This window comes from Carettochelys insculpta, chromosome 16 (genome assembly GCF_033958435.1).
Source record: "Carettochelys insculpta isolate YL-2023 chromosome 16, ASM3395843v1, whole genome shotgun sequence".
NCBI classification, from domain to species: domain Eukaryota; kingdom Metazoa; phylum Chordata; order Testudines; family Carettochelyidae; genus Carettochelys; species Carettochelys insculpta.
In genome coordinates, this window is record NC_134152.1 from 36677592 (window position 1) to 36694520 (window position 16929).

The window sequence follows — 16929 nt, forward strand, 5'->3', positions numbered from 1 at the left end:
TAAGGTTACAATGGCTGCTATACTTGTAGCATTTCCTGATGTCTGAGTTGCTGTTATAAGCCCATAATGAAATTATCTTTATATGAACAGCTCCACTTTGGTTTGTACAGCCTTTACTTGTGCCCGAGGAATAGCCAGGCCTCCCCAGTACAAGCAATTTACAATGCAGTGGGCCGGGGGGCGGGGTTAAGAATATTTTAGACCTGGGTGGAGAACTCCCAGCCCGGAGCCAGGCTGTGGGTTGTCTGGATCCAGACCCTGAGGCTCAGGGCTCCCCTCTGTAGAATCCTGCCTGTGGTGGATGGAGGGTGCTGAGCCCCATGCCTTGTGGGCTGGATCAGGCAAGCTGCAGTCCATACCCAGAGCAAGGGCTGTGCCAGTGGCCTGGGGCTGGGGAGCAGGAGGCAGCCCTGGGCTCTAACTGCTGGCCCCTGCTGTCCTCTCAGCCAGGAGAAGGGACGGGGAGCAGCAGTGGCCTGGGCAGCCTCCCCGGAGGCTTCCTGCCCCTGCTTTGATTGACCAGAATTCTGGCCAGTCAGAGCAGCGGAGGACAGTGCCTGGGAGCAGGGGAGAGAAGCACACAGCCATGTGCGCCCTGGGGTGCTGCAAAGGTAAATGCACCCCCGTCACCCAGACCCTGTGCCCCCAGACAGCTCCTGCACCCCTTCTCACTCAGACCCCCATTTCCTCCCAGACCCTGCACTCCTAACCCTCTCCCACCTCTCGTCCAGACCCCACACCCCTCCTGCCCAGACTACCCAACAGCAGCCTGCTTCTGCCGCTCCCACCTGGACCCCTCGCCCCAAGCCCTCCTGCACCCTTCCCTTCACCTAGACCTACCCACCTCCTACACACCTCACCTGCTCAGATCACTCACTCCCAGCCACTCCTGTATCCCCCTCCCACCCTGACCCCACTTCCCAGCCTGCTCCTGTGCCCTCCCTCCCCCCCATACCACCTGTAGACACATCAGTTGGGCACCACATCAGTGAGGTGTGGGATTTGGTGGGTTTTTTGGCTCCTCAGTTCTGTGGCTCCGAACTGATTGTCTGCGGGTCAGTGGTCCCCACCCTGGTTTTAGACATCCAGGTCTAGTGGAACCTATAGCACTAGCGGAATGTCAGTTTCTTGCTGGATAGGCGCCCCGGAGGAAGCCCTTACCATTACTGGAGTACTGGGGACAAGGTAGCGCTGGCACTGCCCTTCCTGGGGCCTCCTGCAGGCAGTGGGGAAATCCGTATTCCTTTTCTTTTGCTTGTGCTAAGTTTGCCGGCAGCTCCCATAGGGAGCACCTGCAGCACTGGGCAAACCTGGGGTGTTGGCAAGAGCCCTCCCTTTTTAAAGGTGCCGCGAAAGACCCACACTGTTTCTTTTGCTTTAAAGCTGATGGGACCAATACCTTTAAGCAGCACCGTAGGACTCCATCCTCGTCCAGCACACTCACCTACTCCCCGCGAGAGGAGGATGACGGCATGGTATGTAGTTAACAGGAGAGACCGTCCTGATCCCCTCCAGACAGGGAGTACAAGAAAAATGTGCTGTCTGATTATGCTCTGCTGCGTGGCTCTCCATCAGGCCACGGGCACTTTCTAGACAGGGCAGTCGGCACAGCTAGGCTGGCTGGTCTTTGCTTGGTGTAGTGGAGCTACTGAGGGATGCAGCTAGGGATAAGCAGGTAATATCGCTCTCCTTGCTTGGCAGGCTGAGAGGCTGCTGGTCAGTAGCGCAGTCAGGATTAGACCTCAGTGTTCATGCCTGCCCTGTGTGGTGCTCAGCCCACTCGGTGTGTGTCTGTCCAGCTCTAGCAGTCTGTATTTGGGTTACTTGTGTGCTTGGGACTCTTCAGACTGCGGCTTTAGCTTTGGGTGCCATGGGCTAATTTTCAAATGCTGATGCCAGAGTTGTGCCCACTGAACATACATGCAGACCAGCAGCAAACCCCACAGACCTTCTCAGGCACATGCATCCGCTCCTGGCAGGAACATCTGCCTCAAGGCACTTGTTACCTGGAGCAGATCTGAGGTCGCAGCTGCGCCCTGCCAGGCAGGACCAGGCCCCTTTGCAGCACCGGGTGGATAAGTAGCGACATCTACAGAATCTTTCCCTGTTTACACCTCTAGAGGGAGTCTCTGACCAGAGTGAGGGAGCTGGACATGCCCTGGTGGTGCCAAAAGGGCTGTGCTTCATGTTCACCCATCCGTTGGGGTCAGCGGGTTTTATTCCTGCCACAAATGACCCAGTGCGATGTCCTTAAACCAAAACCTTCCCGAGTCTCCTGGTAGCCTGACAGACCATGTCTGGCTGACTCGTTCCTCACCCACATGTCTCTGAATTACTTCCTCCGGAGGGGTTTGCTGTTATCACAGTTGGAGAGCAGTGTGACTAAGGGGCATTTAAACCAAATGTAGGCTGAGGGGTTGTAAACCAGACAGAGCATTGACCTTAGTCTGAGAAGACTCTGTCAGACGTGGGTCAGGGTCAGTCCTGGCCCGAGCGCAGGGAGCTGGACTAGATGACTCTTGAGGTCTCCTCCAGTCCTAGGATTTTATGATTCTTCATTTCGATGCAGATAATTCTGAGAAGGGTTTAGGGCTGCGCACTCAAGGTGTGGAGGACGTGGTGCCCTTCCTCCAAAGCGCTAAACATTTGCTTCCTTCTGAGCTTGTGAGCAGCCCCTTTGTGTGTGTCAGGGCCGGAGTGTTTAGTGGTTTGCAGTACTGAGCCCCTCAATCTTCCCTTCCCTGGTGGTGTCGTTGCCTGGTGCTTTTCTGAAACCCCCCCACGGCTGCTTGTCAATCAGATTTAAAAAAAGGGCGAGAGAATTGTTACTCACACAAGGCAGCTCCTCCGCGGGGGGAAATCGGCGTAGCTCCATTGGTTCCTCGACCCAGGCTGTTACGGCTGCTCCGCGCCCGGGAATCCTTCCTTCTGAGCAGGATTTTGACAGTGTTCCACGAACGCCTCGTGCTTTAAAACCCTCCTGGTCTGTACAGAGCGAGAGAAGATCCAAAGGCACCTGAGGGAGTAACTGCTGGGGGCTCCAAACACCAATCGAACTCATGGATTTCTTGTTATTTCCATTTACACCTCCAGCCCCAACCCTTCCAGTGTTTCCTTTTATCTGTGCACTTAGGTGATCACCCAGGAGAGATTCTCCAGCAGCGTGTGTGGCCCTTGGTGGTTCACATCTGGACAGGCCTCAGTGCACATACCAAAATTTCTTCTGCTCATGGATGGGAAAAGAGGGAACACTGCATAATTCCACCAGGAAATCTTTGTTTCCCCTGCCTAATTATCGCTATCTACCCTCCCTCCCCCCATTGTCAGTGTAGCTATAGTCTAGCCACGCCCCCTTACATCCCAGACACACGCAGAGTAGCTCTCTTGACAGAACTGCCCCCTCTAGCGTGGCTTGTCAGGCTGCTGAGCTCTGCCAGAAAGCTGCTGCAGTAACTTGCTTTGTTTAAGCATCAGCCCCGCATTCGTTGCTGTGCACCTAAAACTGATCTCACCCATTGGAACCATTCACCCCTGAGTGTATGTAGTTACCTCATGATAAATTTCCCTACTGTGTTTAAAGGACCCTAGGCTTTTAAGCAGGGGCAGTAACTGTAAGAAACTTGAATTGTCATGTCATTAAGTTCTGCAGATGATAAAAGACCAGTTGGGCCCCACTTGCTCCTGGTCTTCGGCCCAGTTCATACTTGTCCCCACTCTTCAGTGGGGCAGTGGCTTTACCGCTTCTGAAATCCCAAAGCAATTGGTTTCCTCTGCTCTTCCTTGTTCAGCCCGTTTTACAGCCCCTACTGCTCACTGCCCTGATGCTCAGCTGTCATTTTTCCCCCTTCTTTTGTCGTCATACACTCACTGAGGCTCTTCATAATTGGTTCCTTCCTGTCTGGGAGCCACTCCTGTGCCCCCTTACATGGGAGCGCTCGTTGGGGATCTCGTGGAAATCAGCCTTTGGGCAGCCTCTGCTCATCCCTTCTCAGCCGTTGTTGAGCCAACCTGGGCACGGGGACGTAGGGCTGGAAGGGACTTTGAAAGGTCATCTAATTCAGCCCCCTGTGCAGGGGCACGACCAGTTACCCTAAACCATCAAACCAAACAAACTAAGTGTTTGTGCAACCCGTAGTTAGAAATCTTCAGGGATGGGGATTCCACAGCCTCCGCTGGAAGCCTGTGCCAGAGCATAGCTGCCCTTACAGTTGGAAGGGCTTCCTAAGAGCCAGCCTAAATCTCCCTTGCTGCAGATTAAGCCTGTTACTTCTTGTCCTGCCTTCAGTGAACATGGAGAACAGTTGACCAGTGTCCTCTCTAAGCCAACCCTTACCAGATTGGAAGACTTATCGGATCTCTCCTGGGCTGTCTTCTCTCGGGACTGTAGACATACCCAGTTACTTTAACCTTTCCTCACCGGTCCGGTTTTCTCTTTGCAGTTTTTTTTTACTCTTTTGAACGCTCTCCAATTGGAACATATCTTTGCTGAAGTGTGGTGCCCAGAACTGGACACCATACTCCAGCTGAGGCCTTGCCAGTGTCTGGTTAGCTGTGACAATTGTCTTGTGACTTACATATGACACTCCTTTTAGTGTATCCCAGAATGCTATTGGCCTTTTTCACAACTGCATCACATAGTTAACTCACATGCAGTCTGTGACACCCAGATCCCCTTCTGCAGTAGGGTTGCCAACCAGGTATTCCCAATTTGGCAGTCGTGCGGTTGATTTTTTTTGTTTTGTTTTGTTTTCCCACCCTTCCTAGGTGTAGTACTTTGCACTTGTCTTTATTATATTTTATCTTGTTAACTTGTAACCTGTTTTCTAGTTTTGTTATGGTCATTTGGAATTCAAAGCAGTTGTTCAAAGTGCTTGTATGTCACCCCCCCATCCCCCCATGGCAGAACTCTTGGCTGGAGGGAATATTGTCTAGTGGGTTGGTCAGGGGACTGACAATCAGGACTTCTGGGTGCCTACCCCAGCTCTGCCACTGACTGGCTTTGTCACCTTGGGCATATCTCCTTATCTCCCAACTTGGTATTACCTGCAGATTTTACTGTCAACTCCATTATCCAAGCCATAAATGAAAATATTGGCTAGTATCAGAGTCAGAACTGACTCCTGAGGGAACAACACTAGAGACAGCCTCATAGTTTGACAGCAAACTGCTGATAGTTGCTCTTTGAGTCTAGTCTTTCAATCTGTCGCGCGCCCACCTTATCGGAATTTCACTTAGCACTTTCCCTAGTTTGCATGCATAGTGCTCAGTCTTTCCCACTTCCCTCCTGCTCCCGGCAGGTTTTCATTGCCCCACTCCAAACTTGTTCTCATTTGTCAGTGATGCTCCTGTACTGAGGTGCCCCACAATGGACGTACTACAGGCTGTTCGTATCCCCCCATCCTGGCAGGACCGAAGAGGTTTCTCCATCGTTGCTCTAACGCTGACTTGGAAACATAAGGGTTATGCTGATGGTTAATATTCCAGTGGCAACACTCCCTGCAAAGCCAATCCCAAAGAGCCCTGCAGCCACAGCGACTGCTGTGATTGGTGCATGCAAAGCCCAGTTAGCTCTCCCCTCCCAGACAGGAAGCAACAAAGCCAGGCTGTTCTTGAATTGAATTGGAGGAAGTCTCCACACTTACGCAAAGCAATTTGGCAGAAGTTAGATAGCAGTGAAACAACAAGTGCCACTGCAGAGATTATAGAAACTGCAGAGCCTGGGAGCTGTCTCTGGGGCAGATTACCTAAGCTAGCTGCAAAGGATTCATTTTTAGCTGCTGCGCTGCGGGGACGCACCGTAAGTAACTGCACGAATGAGCCTTACAGACAGTTGCAGGGTTGGTATTTTAATTGGTGGACTTGAACGAGTGGTGGCCCCAAAGGTGTTAGGTGACCCAGCCTGTATTGGCAATGAGATCCATTCTACTTCATTCTAAGCCAAGCAATCTGGCATGGAGGAGATGAGTGCCTATGGCACTGCTAAGTTACATGGAGCAGGATGAGAATTGGAAGCTCCACGGGGAGGTGGAGTTACTTGTAATAACTGGGTTGTGCTTTTTTGTCTTTCATGTGGAAGCCTCCGATCAGTACCCCTCGCCGTTCCGACTCCGCCATATCCGTTCGCTCATTACACTCCGAGTCCAACATGTCCTTGCGCTCAACCTTCTCACTCCACGAGGAAGAGGAGGAACCAGTAGGTATTTTGATGTCTTCTTTAAAAACAAATTGTGAGGCCATTCAGTGTCAAAACAGCTTCTTTGCATAACCTGCAGAGCGTGTGTGTGGCAGTTGCATGGAAGAACCCTTGGGTGGGGGGAATGCTGTCGAGGGGGCTGGTCAGGAGATGGGCAGTCAAAACTCCTGTGTTCCAATCCCAGCTATGCTACCAACTTGCTCTGTCACTGTGGGCAAGTCACCTCATCTCCCAGTGCCTTAGTATCCCCATCTGGAAAATGGGGGTGATGACTGGAGAGCTGCCAGGTTTGGCAGGTGAACATCTGCAAAGTGCTTGGAGCGTCTAGCTCCGCTGCAGGGTGTGATGGGGGGAAAGGGCTTTGTCATCATTCTAACTGCGGGTGGCTGTGCCCTGGTAGGTCATCGCTGTCACAGGTTCCAGTCCTGCACTTAGCTCTGTGCAGAGTCCCACTGATTTCACTGCATTCCACATGGGATTTAGCTATTCAGAGCTCAGTACAGGCTCAGGGCCTTACCTATTAAAGCACTAACAAGAGATCAGCCTGCATCTCAGAGACTTAAACATCCCCAAGGCCAGGACATGGCTGGTTCAAGAGCTGGGCGGATATGTGTCTGACTTGTCACTGCCGGAATCCAGAGGGTATTCGGGCTGGGCTGCACTCTCGGAGGAGTTGCATCGTGAGCGATTGGTGTGAGATGTTGATAAGTACTTACCTTTGCTCTGCTTTGAGCTCTGAGCGTGTGCACCGCACAGCCAGAGAACGCTGCCCCAAAGCACAGTGCTTGGTCTGTAGTGCTAGAAGCAAAGCCCGTGGAGAATCCCCTTTCCTTTGGGACCTCTCTGGGGCGCTGGGGGCCTGCCTGCTGCTTCTAAGTCACTTTCAAATACCAGGCTTCAAATCAGTAATTCAGAGAGTGTCTGAGGCAGAAGGTTCAAGCTGTCGCTCGCTACTTGAGCATGGTCGTGACTTGGCAAAGGTCTCCTGCCTCGCTGAGTGGTCCTGAAGGACCTTCTAAACTAGGAACCAGACTCTCTGCTGGGCCAGACTGGCACGTTCGGGTGACTTCTGTCGTCCCCCAGCTGACCCCACTCCGCAGTGCCGACCCTTCCAGATGTTGAGAAAACCCCCATTTTCCAGGGAATGGAGTGACGGGGCAGGGCCCCGCCCCACACACCCTTTGCCTCAGTCCCCAAAAGCTGCCCTAGCGAAATTAAACCTCAGCAGGAGACGAGGAAAGTTGAATAAGTCCAGGGGTCAGTTTGGCAGCTTTGTTCTCCTCACTAGCCCAGGAGCTGCTCTGGTGGAGGTCAGCGTCGCCGACACAGCCCAAGGCCCGTTCTACACTACGGTTAGGTCGATCTGTGGGAGGATCTACGCTGCCATTTCACTCCCACCAACATACCCTCCCCACCATGCTGCCGTAACAACTCTCCGCTTCCCCAAGCAGCACAGGCAGTGTCCGTGTGCGCTACTTACATTGGCTGTGGCTGGCTCTTCGGGCTCACCTTGCAATGCCCTGCACTGATAGCATAAGGGATACGTGCATTCCTGGGGAGGCGCACACCACCGACACCAGGAGCAGTGTGGAGACCCCCCAGGGCAATGGAATGACTGTGCTGCTTGTGGAATCGAAATTAGGTTGACTTAATTTTGTAGTGTAGACATGGCCTCAGAGCTCGGACGGCGCGAGCTGCTTCCTTGCTCTCCACTCCCTGCAGCGCGGGAACGCGGTTGCATTTGAACTGTAGCGACGTTTCTGACTTCGCCCTTGGTCTGTCTTTGTATTCAGGAGCCCTTGGTGTTCGCGGAGCAGCCATCAGTGAAACTCTGCTGCCAGTTGTGCTGTAGCGTGTTTAAAGATCCCGTCATCACAACCTGTGGGGTAAGGCAGTCCTCTTGCCACATCACTAGCCTGGGCTTTGTGACTTTACAGTGGGGCTAGCAGCTGGGCCCACTTGACTGGGGACCTGCCACTCTTGCAGGCCAGGGAAACCTGCCAGGAAAGCCCCTGGTGCTCCTCGAAGGGCACTGATGATCAGTAGTGACTTTGTCACCTGAGAGCCTGTTGTGCACCAGTGCCCCGGTGGGGTGCAAAGGAGGGCCGTCCTGCCAGCCACGCTGCCAGCTGAGATTAAAGGTGGTTAAAGTTCCCATAGCGCTTTCCTTATTGCATGTTCAAGTCTTATTTTAGTTTTTTCCTAAAGACCTTTGCTGTGTAGTGCTTCTGCATTCTGCGGTGTTCCACCCCAGAGGTGGCTGCATTTTAGCAGTGGACACACTGTTCCCTATCTACCAAGTATGGCGTGAGGTTTAATTTAGTTAAAAGTCGTTTGAGGCCCTCCCATAGAAAGGCACAGCGGAGGTGCGAGGCATTGTTCATTACTTTTCTATACCACATTGTATTCATATTTTAATAGTAGCCATATATTATTCCTGTTTCTGTGCCACCTGCGTGAGGATTGTGTCTTTGTGGCAGTGTTGGGTGTATAAGTCTCTGATGCTTGTGACGTGCTGTGGGATCCTAGGGTAGATCTCTAACTAGAGAAGCACCATGCAGGATGGTTATTGGGGTAGTGGTGACATTTCTCGTTATCTGAAGCTTGATCACTTTCAGCCAGCCAGCAAGCCTGCCTCTCTGCACACCATTCCCACATGACTGTCCTAGCTAGCAACCTTTCACAGGCTCTCTGAGATTTACTGGTTAATATGGAAAATTACCCTCTGCAGCAGGAAACCAGCTGGTTTCATTTGTAGCTCTCATTTGGCAGCTCTGGAGGGAGCCCGCAGCTGTGTGAGGCCGGCCAGGGAGCCACAGCAGAAGTACAGAGAATGTATTGCTGTCATAATACCTTGCAAACTCTCACGTGACGATGCCAAGTTGTGGCCTTGTTGCAGGCTCCGGAGAGCCTACCGAGTAAGAGTAGAGTCCTGTGCAACGCTGCAGTGTTTCTTTCTCTCTCTGCCGGTTAGCTTTTGCCTGAGTGAGCTGGCTGTGTTAGTTCCACTGTAGGCAGAGACATGTAGATGCTGTGACTTACCAGTTTATGAAGTGTTTAACAGGGCTGGTTCTGGTCCACCTTTCCATCCTGCTCACAGCCCAGCTGTGCTTTGGACAGACCCAAAAGCTTTCCGAGCAGCTGGGCTGTCTGCAGACAGATGACTTTGCAAAGGAAGGATCAAAGAGGAAAAGGATAAAACTACTTCGCACCACTGGATGCTTCTTTCGTAAGCTTGTTACTGGAGTAATTTCTGCACTAGAAAGTAGGTGGGGTGGCAGGAAACCCAGGTTGGTCTTTGGAGCTAGAGCGATCGGCCCACAGGACAGAGCGGCACAGAGTAAGTCCTGCTGCATTCAGGGTCTGGCCTCTGCTTTGGTTGTTTGACTGTCTGAGTTACAGGCCTGGTTCACACTGCTTCATTTCCTGTGATATGTGTCTGGGTGGAGATAGGGCAGTGATGGCACCCTGGGGACCCCTTGGCTGTCCCCCTCCCCCACACATCTCTTGTGCACTGGGGCCCCGCAGCCCTGCACTTCCAACACCTCCCTCCCAGGACCTTCGGAGGAGCCGCCTGAGTCACACTCCATCCCCCCTCCCTGCCAGGGTGGGAAGGCCGCCAGTCAGCTGTTTGCAGTGGTCCAGCTGCGGGAGGGCTGGGGAGGGAGTGCAAGCTGGGCCATTCCCAGGCTCCGGCGGTGCTGGGGTCAGGGGAGATGCAGAGCTCTGGTGCTCCTGTGCACGTGGGGGAGGGCGACACACAGGTGGGGCAGCAGGTTGAACTCCAGTGGGCTGTGGGCTGCTGCAGCCCACTGAAGTGAAGGGGTCACTCACGGACTGCCCACTACGCGTGAGGAAACATCTCAGCACAGGACGGGGAGCAGATCTGCCGTGCATCCCTCCAGGGGTCTGCGACCTCTGACAGCCTGACCTCCCCCCTCCCCTCCCCTTCCCTGCCCTCCCCCGGCTTATTTGTCTGCTAGCAGGAGTCTGACACTGCCGCGTCTTTGCCTCCACAGCACACGTTTTGCAGAAGATGTGCCTTAACATCTGGTAAGTGCAGAACCCTCGCGACACCTCCCCCTCCGGCGTCTCTGGGCCATTCAGCCTGTCAGTCTGCTGCTCTCCCTGCACGGCAGCTTGAACAGTGGTAGAGCCTAGGATGGGCCCCCCTCTGCCACGGAGTGGGGTGTCCCGCAGGCAGAGGTGGCTCTCGTTCGGCTGGGAGACCAGGAGGGTTATGAGGCGCCAGGGACACAGTGTAGAACAGGCTTGTCAGCACAGACACCAGAAGCCATCAGTACCAACCATCTTGGGCAGAGGGGTCCCCGAGCCGGGCCATGGCCCCCTTCCTACCTCCCACAAGACTTCCCCACACACAACAGTCCAGTTCCAATTCAAACCAGCCAGGTCCCTCCTCTGTCCTGGTTCCAGGGGAAGACAGGTGTCACCTGGTTGCCTGGGCCACACACGGCCAGGGAGGCCCATTGTGTACGTGTGAGAAGTCATCACACCAAAATTTCCAGCCCCAGCTGTGCACTGATGCTGTGCCCAGGGAAACTGAGGCATCACCTAGTGTTACTACAGGACAGTAGGAAACAGATGGAACACAACAAGGGGAGTAAAACCCTCACACACCTACTTTGTCACACCAGGCCCAGCCCAGGTGATCTGTTGTTCTCCAGGCTTCTGGGAGCTCCTCCTGCCAGGCCCTGGGGCTCAGTGGGGGGAGTCCAGAGGTAGCGGCATCGGTCAGATTGCTGTTCTGCTGGCTCTTGCTGAACTCCCGCCCCCTTCGCAGCAGTACCGGGTTCAGTGTAGGCTGGAGGGGATTCCCGAGGGGCTTGTCATCCCAAAGCCCTGGATGGGAGTGTGGAGCGGGTAATCTCCAGGCAAGTAAATGGCCCACCTGGTTTGGCCTTTGATCCCCAGAGGTGACAGACGAGTGCTCCCTTCAGCCCCTCTGCTGGGTAACTGCCGTGAGTTTTGACAGAGGTGTCACACGTGCCTCCTTTCCGGCTGTAGCTGCGCACGGTGCCCTATGGCCCTCTGGGTCCTGGGAGCTCTCAGAAGTAAGGGGGCGGGGGTGAGACCAGGCCACGTCTTCCATTGGACCCACTTCTGTGGCTCAAAAATTTCTCTCCCCGATGGAAGTTAGTCTGAGAAAAGCTGCTGCCCCACCCCGCCTTGTGTCTCCCACCCTCCCGGCAGCCAGTCCTGGCCAGCCGGCCTAGCCACGGAGCAGAGTCGATCCAAAAGCTAAGAAGTGCACAGCCTCTTTTCTTCGCTACGCTCAGTGCCAGGAAGCTGGAGGGCCCAGGTGCTGGGCTGCCAGCAGCCCTGCTGCTATTGAAGCCCATCTCTCCCTTTGCTTGGCTCAAGAACACGAGGGGGATCCCTGCTGCTGGGCTTTCCCGCCTCCCAGGGGAAGGGCTCCCGCAGCAGCGGCTCCTTTGGCTGAAAGGCGCCTGGTTTTCCCACGAGAGGGAGCCCCCTTTCATTGGCCAGTTGGTCCCTGGGGCCATGCCTAGTTCCCGCTCTCCCCAGCGGCTCTGTGCCAGAGGGCGGGTAGCTGGGATTTTGGCTCCTTGTTCTGGGATCTGTCTGGGAATAGCGGCAGCCGAGCAGCGCGCGGAAGGGCCCTGTTGCCTTTCAGCAGAGGTGGTGGGCAAAGTGCATCTTCTCTGCACGCAGAAAAGCAAAAGAAAAGAAATCCAACCTCCTCCCCGACCCGGCGCTGGTGCTGGCTGCCAGCACCGGTGGATGGGGCCGAGGTGGGATAGGCGCCGCACAAATAGTCGGGTTGAAGACTCTACCCAAAGCAGCTTTGGAACTGTCGTCCCCCACATGGCAGAGTTGTGGGTGTCTGTGCTCCGGAGTCCCATGGCTCTTTGCAGCTCTCCCTGGAGCCACGCGCGTGCTCAGGGTAGGTGGGTGGTGGGTGGCTGGGCCCTAGCTGTGGGACTGGCACGGGGAAGCCAGCTCCTGCCTGACCCCGAAGCACACGGCCCCACTGGAAATGGCTGCACTGGAGGTTCTCCCGGGTGCCTTCGAGGCTTGCGCTGAGCTCAAGCTCATAGAAGCGGGCCCTGCGCGTGGAATGTCTCAGCTCACCTTTCTCTCTCCCTCCAGAGAAGTGCCCCGTGGACAACGCCAAGCTGACCGTGGTGGTGAACAACATTGCCGTGGCAGAGCAGATCGGGGAGCTGTTCATTCACTGTAAATATGGCTGCCGGCCCGCCCCCAGCAGCAAGCCCGCTGCCTTCGAGGTGGACCCCCACGGCTGCCCCTTTACCGTGAAGCTGAGCGCCCGGAAGTGAGTGCCTTGCGAGCGGGGGCCGGGGGAGGGGACTGCCAGAGCTCTGCGGTACCGTGGCTGTCAGTGGGGAGACTACGGGTGCAGAGGCACGTTTTGTATCCCTGCCAGGCTCGGTTTCTCGGGCTGAGTTTGCACCGTCCTCTGGCTCCTCGCAGCAGTTCTGCTCCCAGCCCTGGAGTGCTGCTGCAGGGGCACCCTTCCTCTGGCTTAGGGAGGCGGTGTGCTGCAGTGCCCGCAGAACTGACCCCTGCAGGGGGAGAGGGTCGTGCTGTGTCTGATGCCTTTCAGCTGAGCTCTAAACCAGGCCTGGTCACCTGGGTCAGGACCACAGGCTCGCCGCGCGACGGGTGTTAAACCCCGTGTGCTGCCTGGAGTCCCCTTGGAGAGGCTCCCCCAGCGTTCTATTCCCTTCCTGCCCTCGGCTGCCAGGTGCTGCTGCTGTTGGCTGGAGAAGGCGGCACCCCAGAAACACGGGGCTGTCTGTCCTCCAGCAACTGCAGCCGTGTTCTCATTGCAAACCTGGCAGCTAGGCCGAGGTTCAAAGGTGGCTTCCTGCGGCAGAGCCCGTGTGCCTCCAGGGGGAAGGTTTTCACTGGCCGCGCTTCTCGGACGGGCGGCTTCGCTCCGGCCCTGCTGAGCTGCACGATCTCGCATTGTCTTCGCCTGCTGCTGACTTTCTTCTCCGTGCAGAGAGCACGAAAGCAGCTGCGATTACCGCCCGGTTCGCTGTCCCAATAACCCCAGCTGTCCGCCCCTCCTGAAAATGAACCTGGAGGCGCATCTCAAGGAGTGCGAACACATCAAGTGCCCTCACTCCAAGTACGGGTAAGCACGGGGAGAGCCAGGGCAGCTGGCCGCCATTGCTGCTGTGGCTCAGACACTGGGCTCTTGGGCTGTTGGCAGCACTAGGCAGGATCCTGAGCCGGAGTCTGGTGCTTGACCTTGCGCTCCTGGGGCCACAGGCTGCGGCAGGCAGCACGCGGAGCTCCCCTCACCCGAGAGCAGGCTTGAGGTGGCTGCTGTGGGCTTTTTGGGAGCTGATGAGGCTGTAATGGGAGCACCCGGGAGCGCATGGCAGGGTCTGTCCAGAGCGGAACAGCCACTAGGCTAACATGGGCCCCAAGAAACATCTGGCTGAGGCTGCTGCTCTCTGTCTGCTGGAGTCCGGGCCGGGCAGGTTTCCTTGGCTGCCAGCAGGGCACAGGCATTCCAGGGGCTAGGACCAGTGCAGAGGGGCATGAATAGCTCCCGTGTCAGCTGGACCGTGTCCTTCAGTGGAAGCCGGATGGGGCCTTGGCAGAGCCCGTGCAGAGCTCTGACGGTACACGCTGCACCCTGCCTGGTATCTGCTCATTCTTGGGCCTTCCTGGGGAGGGGGATTGGAAGAAATGGGAAGGGGTGGCTGCAACCAGGACTAGCCCTGCGGCACCTCAGCCTTGGTGCAACCACTGCAGCACCCCCTGAGAGCGCCCTAGAGGGGAGCAGATCTGGCTGCATGCCCAGCGGAAGGGGCCAGTGAGCACCAGGCTCCTGGCTCCAGCCCCCATCCGTCGCCCTTCCCCCCAGGTGCACGTTCATAGGAAATCAGGACACCTACGAGACGCACCTGGAGATGTGTAAGTTTGAGGGGCTGAAGGAGTTCCTGCAGCAGACGGACGACCGCTTCCACGAGATGCAGGTGGCAATGGCCCAGAAGGACCAGGAAATCGCCTTCCTGCGCTCCATGCTGGGCAAGCTCTCGGAGAAGATCGACCAGCTGGAGAAGAACCTGGAGCTCAAGTTCGGTGAGTATCCAGCCCAAGGGCAGGGCTGCGCGGCTGGGCCCTCGCAGGCTGCGGGGGTGTAAACTTCCCGTTAGCTCTGCAGGGAACACGGGCCAGGGGTGATTCCTTTTGGCTGAACAACCAAACCAGCTCCCTTCCAGAGCTGCCTGGGATTCTTGTCCTGCAGCTTGGGAGCCTGGGCCTGCAGCTCCCACGCGGGAAATCACTTCCCTTCCAGTGTGAAAGTCCCTTAGGAAGGGTCACGGCCGTTCTGCTTCCGCCCCAGGGTTTGAATTAGCCCACAGGCCAGGGCGGGGTCCCGCCCGTTTCATGCCCGGCCAGCGGTGAAGTTACAACTTGTGCTGATGGGTTCTAGCCCATCCTGGGCCCGACGTATAAGGTTTGCTCACCTGCGCTAGAGTGACCCGGTCGTGCTCGTGCCTGCTGGGGACCTTCAGCCAAAGCGGCTTAGCACTGGCCCCTGCACCGGGGGCCCAAGTGACCGTCGGGTTCGCATTTCTCGCAGTTCAGCCCTGCCTCTGATGGTTCTCCAGGGCCGCGCACGCAGCCCACACCTGTGCACGTGCCCTGGCCAGGCGGCCTGGGGCTGACGGAGCGGCTGTTCTCTCGCTCTAGATGTGCTGGATGAGAACCAGAGCAAGCTGAGCGAGGACCTGATGGAGTTCCGCAGAGACGCCTCCATGCTGAACGTGAGTCCCAGGCCCTCGTGTTCCTCAGGGGCTCTGCTCGGCAGGGTTCGGGTGAAGAAAGGGTTGCAGCATGTACTTGTAAAGCTTCTCTCCCAGGGGCGGGAGACGCCCCAGTTAGTGGCTCAGAACGGCCAAGGCCCAGTGCCCTGCACGCTGGCTCTGCTCGCCTCTGCTGTGGTTTTGCCCTAGCCTGGCAGGCTCCTGTGTGGCAAAGTGCAGATAGCTGCAGTCTGGCCCAGGCAGGTGGCCTGGCTCAGCAGGGCCTGCAGAAGCCCTTGGATTTGGCTTGGAGGCTGTAGTGTGGCTCGGCCCTGCGGCCGGTTAGAGTCAGGCTGTGGGGCTGGAGCACTGGGCCACTGCCAGCACAGCCCTTGTTGCAAGTAGCCAGGACTTGGCCTGGAACTCTTGCACTCCTGGGCCTTTCCTTGTAGCCAGGATGGGCCCTGGCCTGCCACAGGTGTGGCTGGTTCTTTAGCTCTTAATCCAGGTTCTCTTGCACAACTGTTGGGGGAACTGCCGGGAGCCCCAGTAACTGTCTAATAAGAGCCAGCAGCAGGCCCTTGGCCCCCCTTTCCTGCTCTTCTCGGGGCACTGCCAGGGATCAGGTGGGACGTGGCCCAGCAGCAGCACACACCCCAGCTCTGCACATGCTCCTTGTGAGCGACCGCAGAAAGCGCCGGCCCTGCCTGCACGCCTGCAAAGCAGCTCTGCAGCAGTGGGCAGGGCCCAGGCCCTGCTGTGAGAGACAAAGTGGATTTCAAATGACTAGCTCCTCGGGCTGCCTGGCTCAGCCCGCTGTTGGCTGCAGGAGGAGGACGGCTCATGTGTTTTGGAAGATGTACAAGTGCCTGTGTCCGTGCTGTGAGCTGGGGGAGGTGCGGGTGGAGCCTTGTGCCCCCAGGAGGGTGAAAGCAAGTGTCGGCTCACTCTGCAGAGCCAATGTGCATGGCCATAACCGGGTGCTTCGAGCCCTGCTGGGCAGGCCTGGCCAGGCAGGTGCTGCTGGAGTTCGTGGGCCTGCTGCGGGAGATACTAAAGCGGTGGCCCAAGCTCCGTGGGAGGCCGAGCAGGGCACCTGTGGTGCCGGGACTCCAGGTTGATCTCTCTTGTTCTGCTTCTGACCCTGTGGTTTGGTTTTCAGGACGAGCTGTCCCACATCAACGCCCGGCTCAACATGGGCATCTTAGGATGTGAGTATGCGCCTGGGGTACGGTACTGTGGCTGGCCCAACCACGTCAGGCCTCTCGTTAGGGGTCTCCGCAGATCCCTTTGGGGGGCGGTCAGGGTGTGTGCAAAGCGTCAGCTGACTCCCCTCTCCAGCTCGGGTAGAGCCCAAGGGCTCCGTAGGACCCTCCCCTCTGAGTTCCACCTCCGGTCCTGTGCTGGCAGAACTTGTTCCCTAACCCACTCCTGCCTCTCGTCTCTCCCAGCGTACGATCCTCAGCAGATCTTCAAGTGCAAGGGGACCTTTGTCGGGCACCAGGGGCCCGTCTGGTGTCTGTGCGTTTACTCCATCGGAGACCTGCTCTTCAGCGGCTCCTCCGACAAAACCATTAAGGTAAGAGCCCTGCCGTGTGCATCGCCCCAGCCGGGTTTACCGGCCCGGCCCCAGGTTCTGCTCCAAAAGCGCAGTTCAGTTACCTGTGCGAGGGCGCCAGACCTGCCTGTCTCATCTCAGGAGAGAGATACGTCTTCTGGGCTCACTGCCGCTCTTCCTGCTTTCGCCCTGCCCGAGCGCAGCCCTTACCGAGCCTGTCCGCAGCTGATGCTCTGCTTTCCATTGTGCTAACACCCTTGGAGAAGCTGGAAAACCAATGAGTTTGTCCCTACGAAATGTGTCCACTTTCTAATCATTGTTTGTTTGCTTTTCCGAGTCCGGCCTTTGAGTAGAGCCAATTGACTGTCCAACCAAAACACTCCTTTCGCGCATTCTCCTGGATGGCC

General features: G+C 56.5%; 1 protein-coding gene across 4 annotated transcripts in view; it reads left to right on the forward strand.

Annotated features, from left to right (window-relative positions):
* Positions 1-16929, forward strand: part of TRAF7 (TNF receptor associated factor 7) — a 34290-nt gene that overhangs the window by 10601 nt on the left and 6760 nt on the right. For all 4 annotated transcript variants that reach the window (XM_075010744.1, XM_075010746.1, XM_075010747.1 and 1 more), the window contains 10 exons: positions 1384-1475; positions 6077-6193; positions 7987-8079; positions 10213-10246; positions 12326-12509; positions 13203-13337; positions 14079-14296; positions 14912-14985; positions 16127-16175; positions 16416-16543. In XM_075010744.1, the coding sequence (XP_074866845.1) occupies positions 1384-1475; positions 6077-6193; positions 7987-8079; positions 10213-10246; positions 12326-12509; positions 13203-13337; positions 14079-14296; positions 14912-14985; positions 16127-16175; positions 16416-16543 (1124 nt within the window). The remainder of the gene's footprint in view (positions 1-1383; positions 1476-6076; positions 6194-7986; positions 8080-10212; positions 10247-12325; positions 12510-13202; positions 13338-14078; positions 14297-14911; positions 14986-16126; positions 16176-16415; positions 16544-16929) is intronic.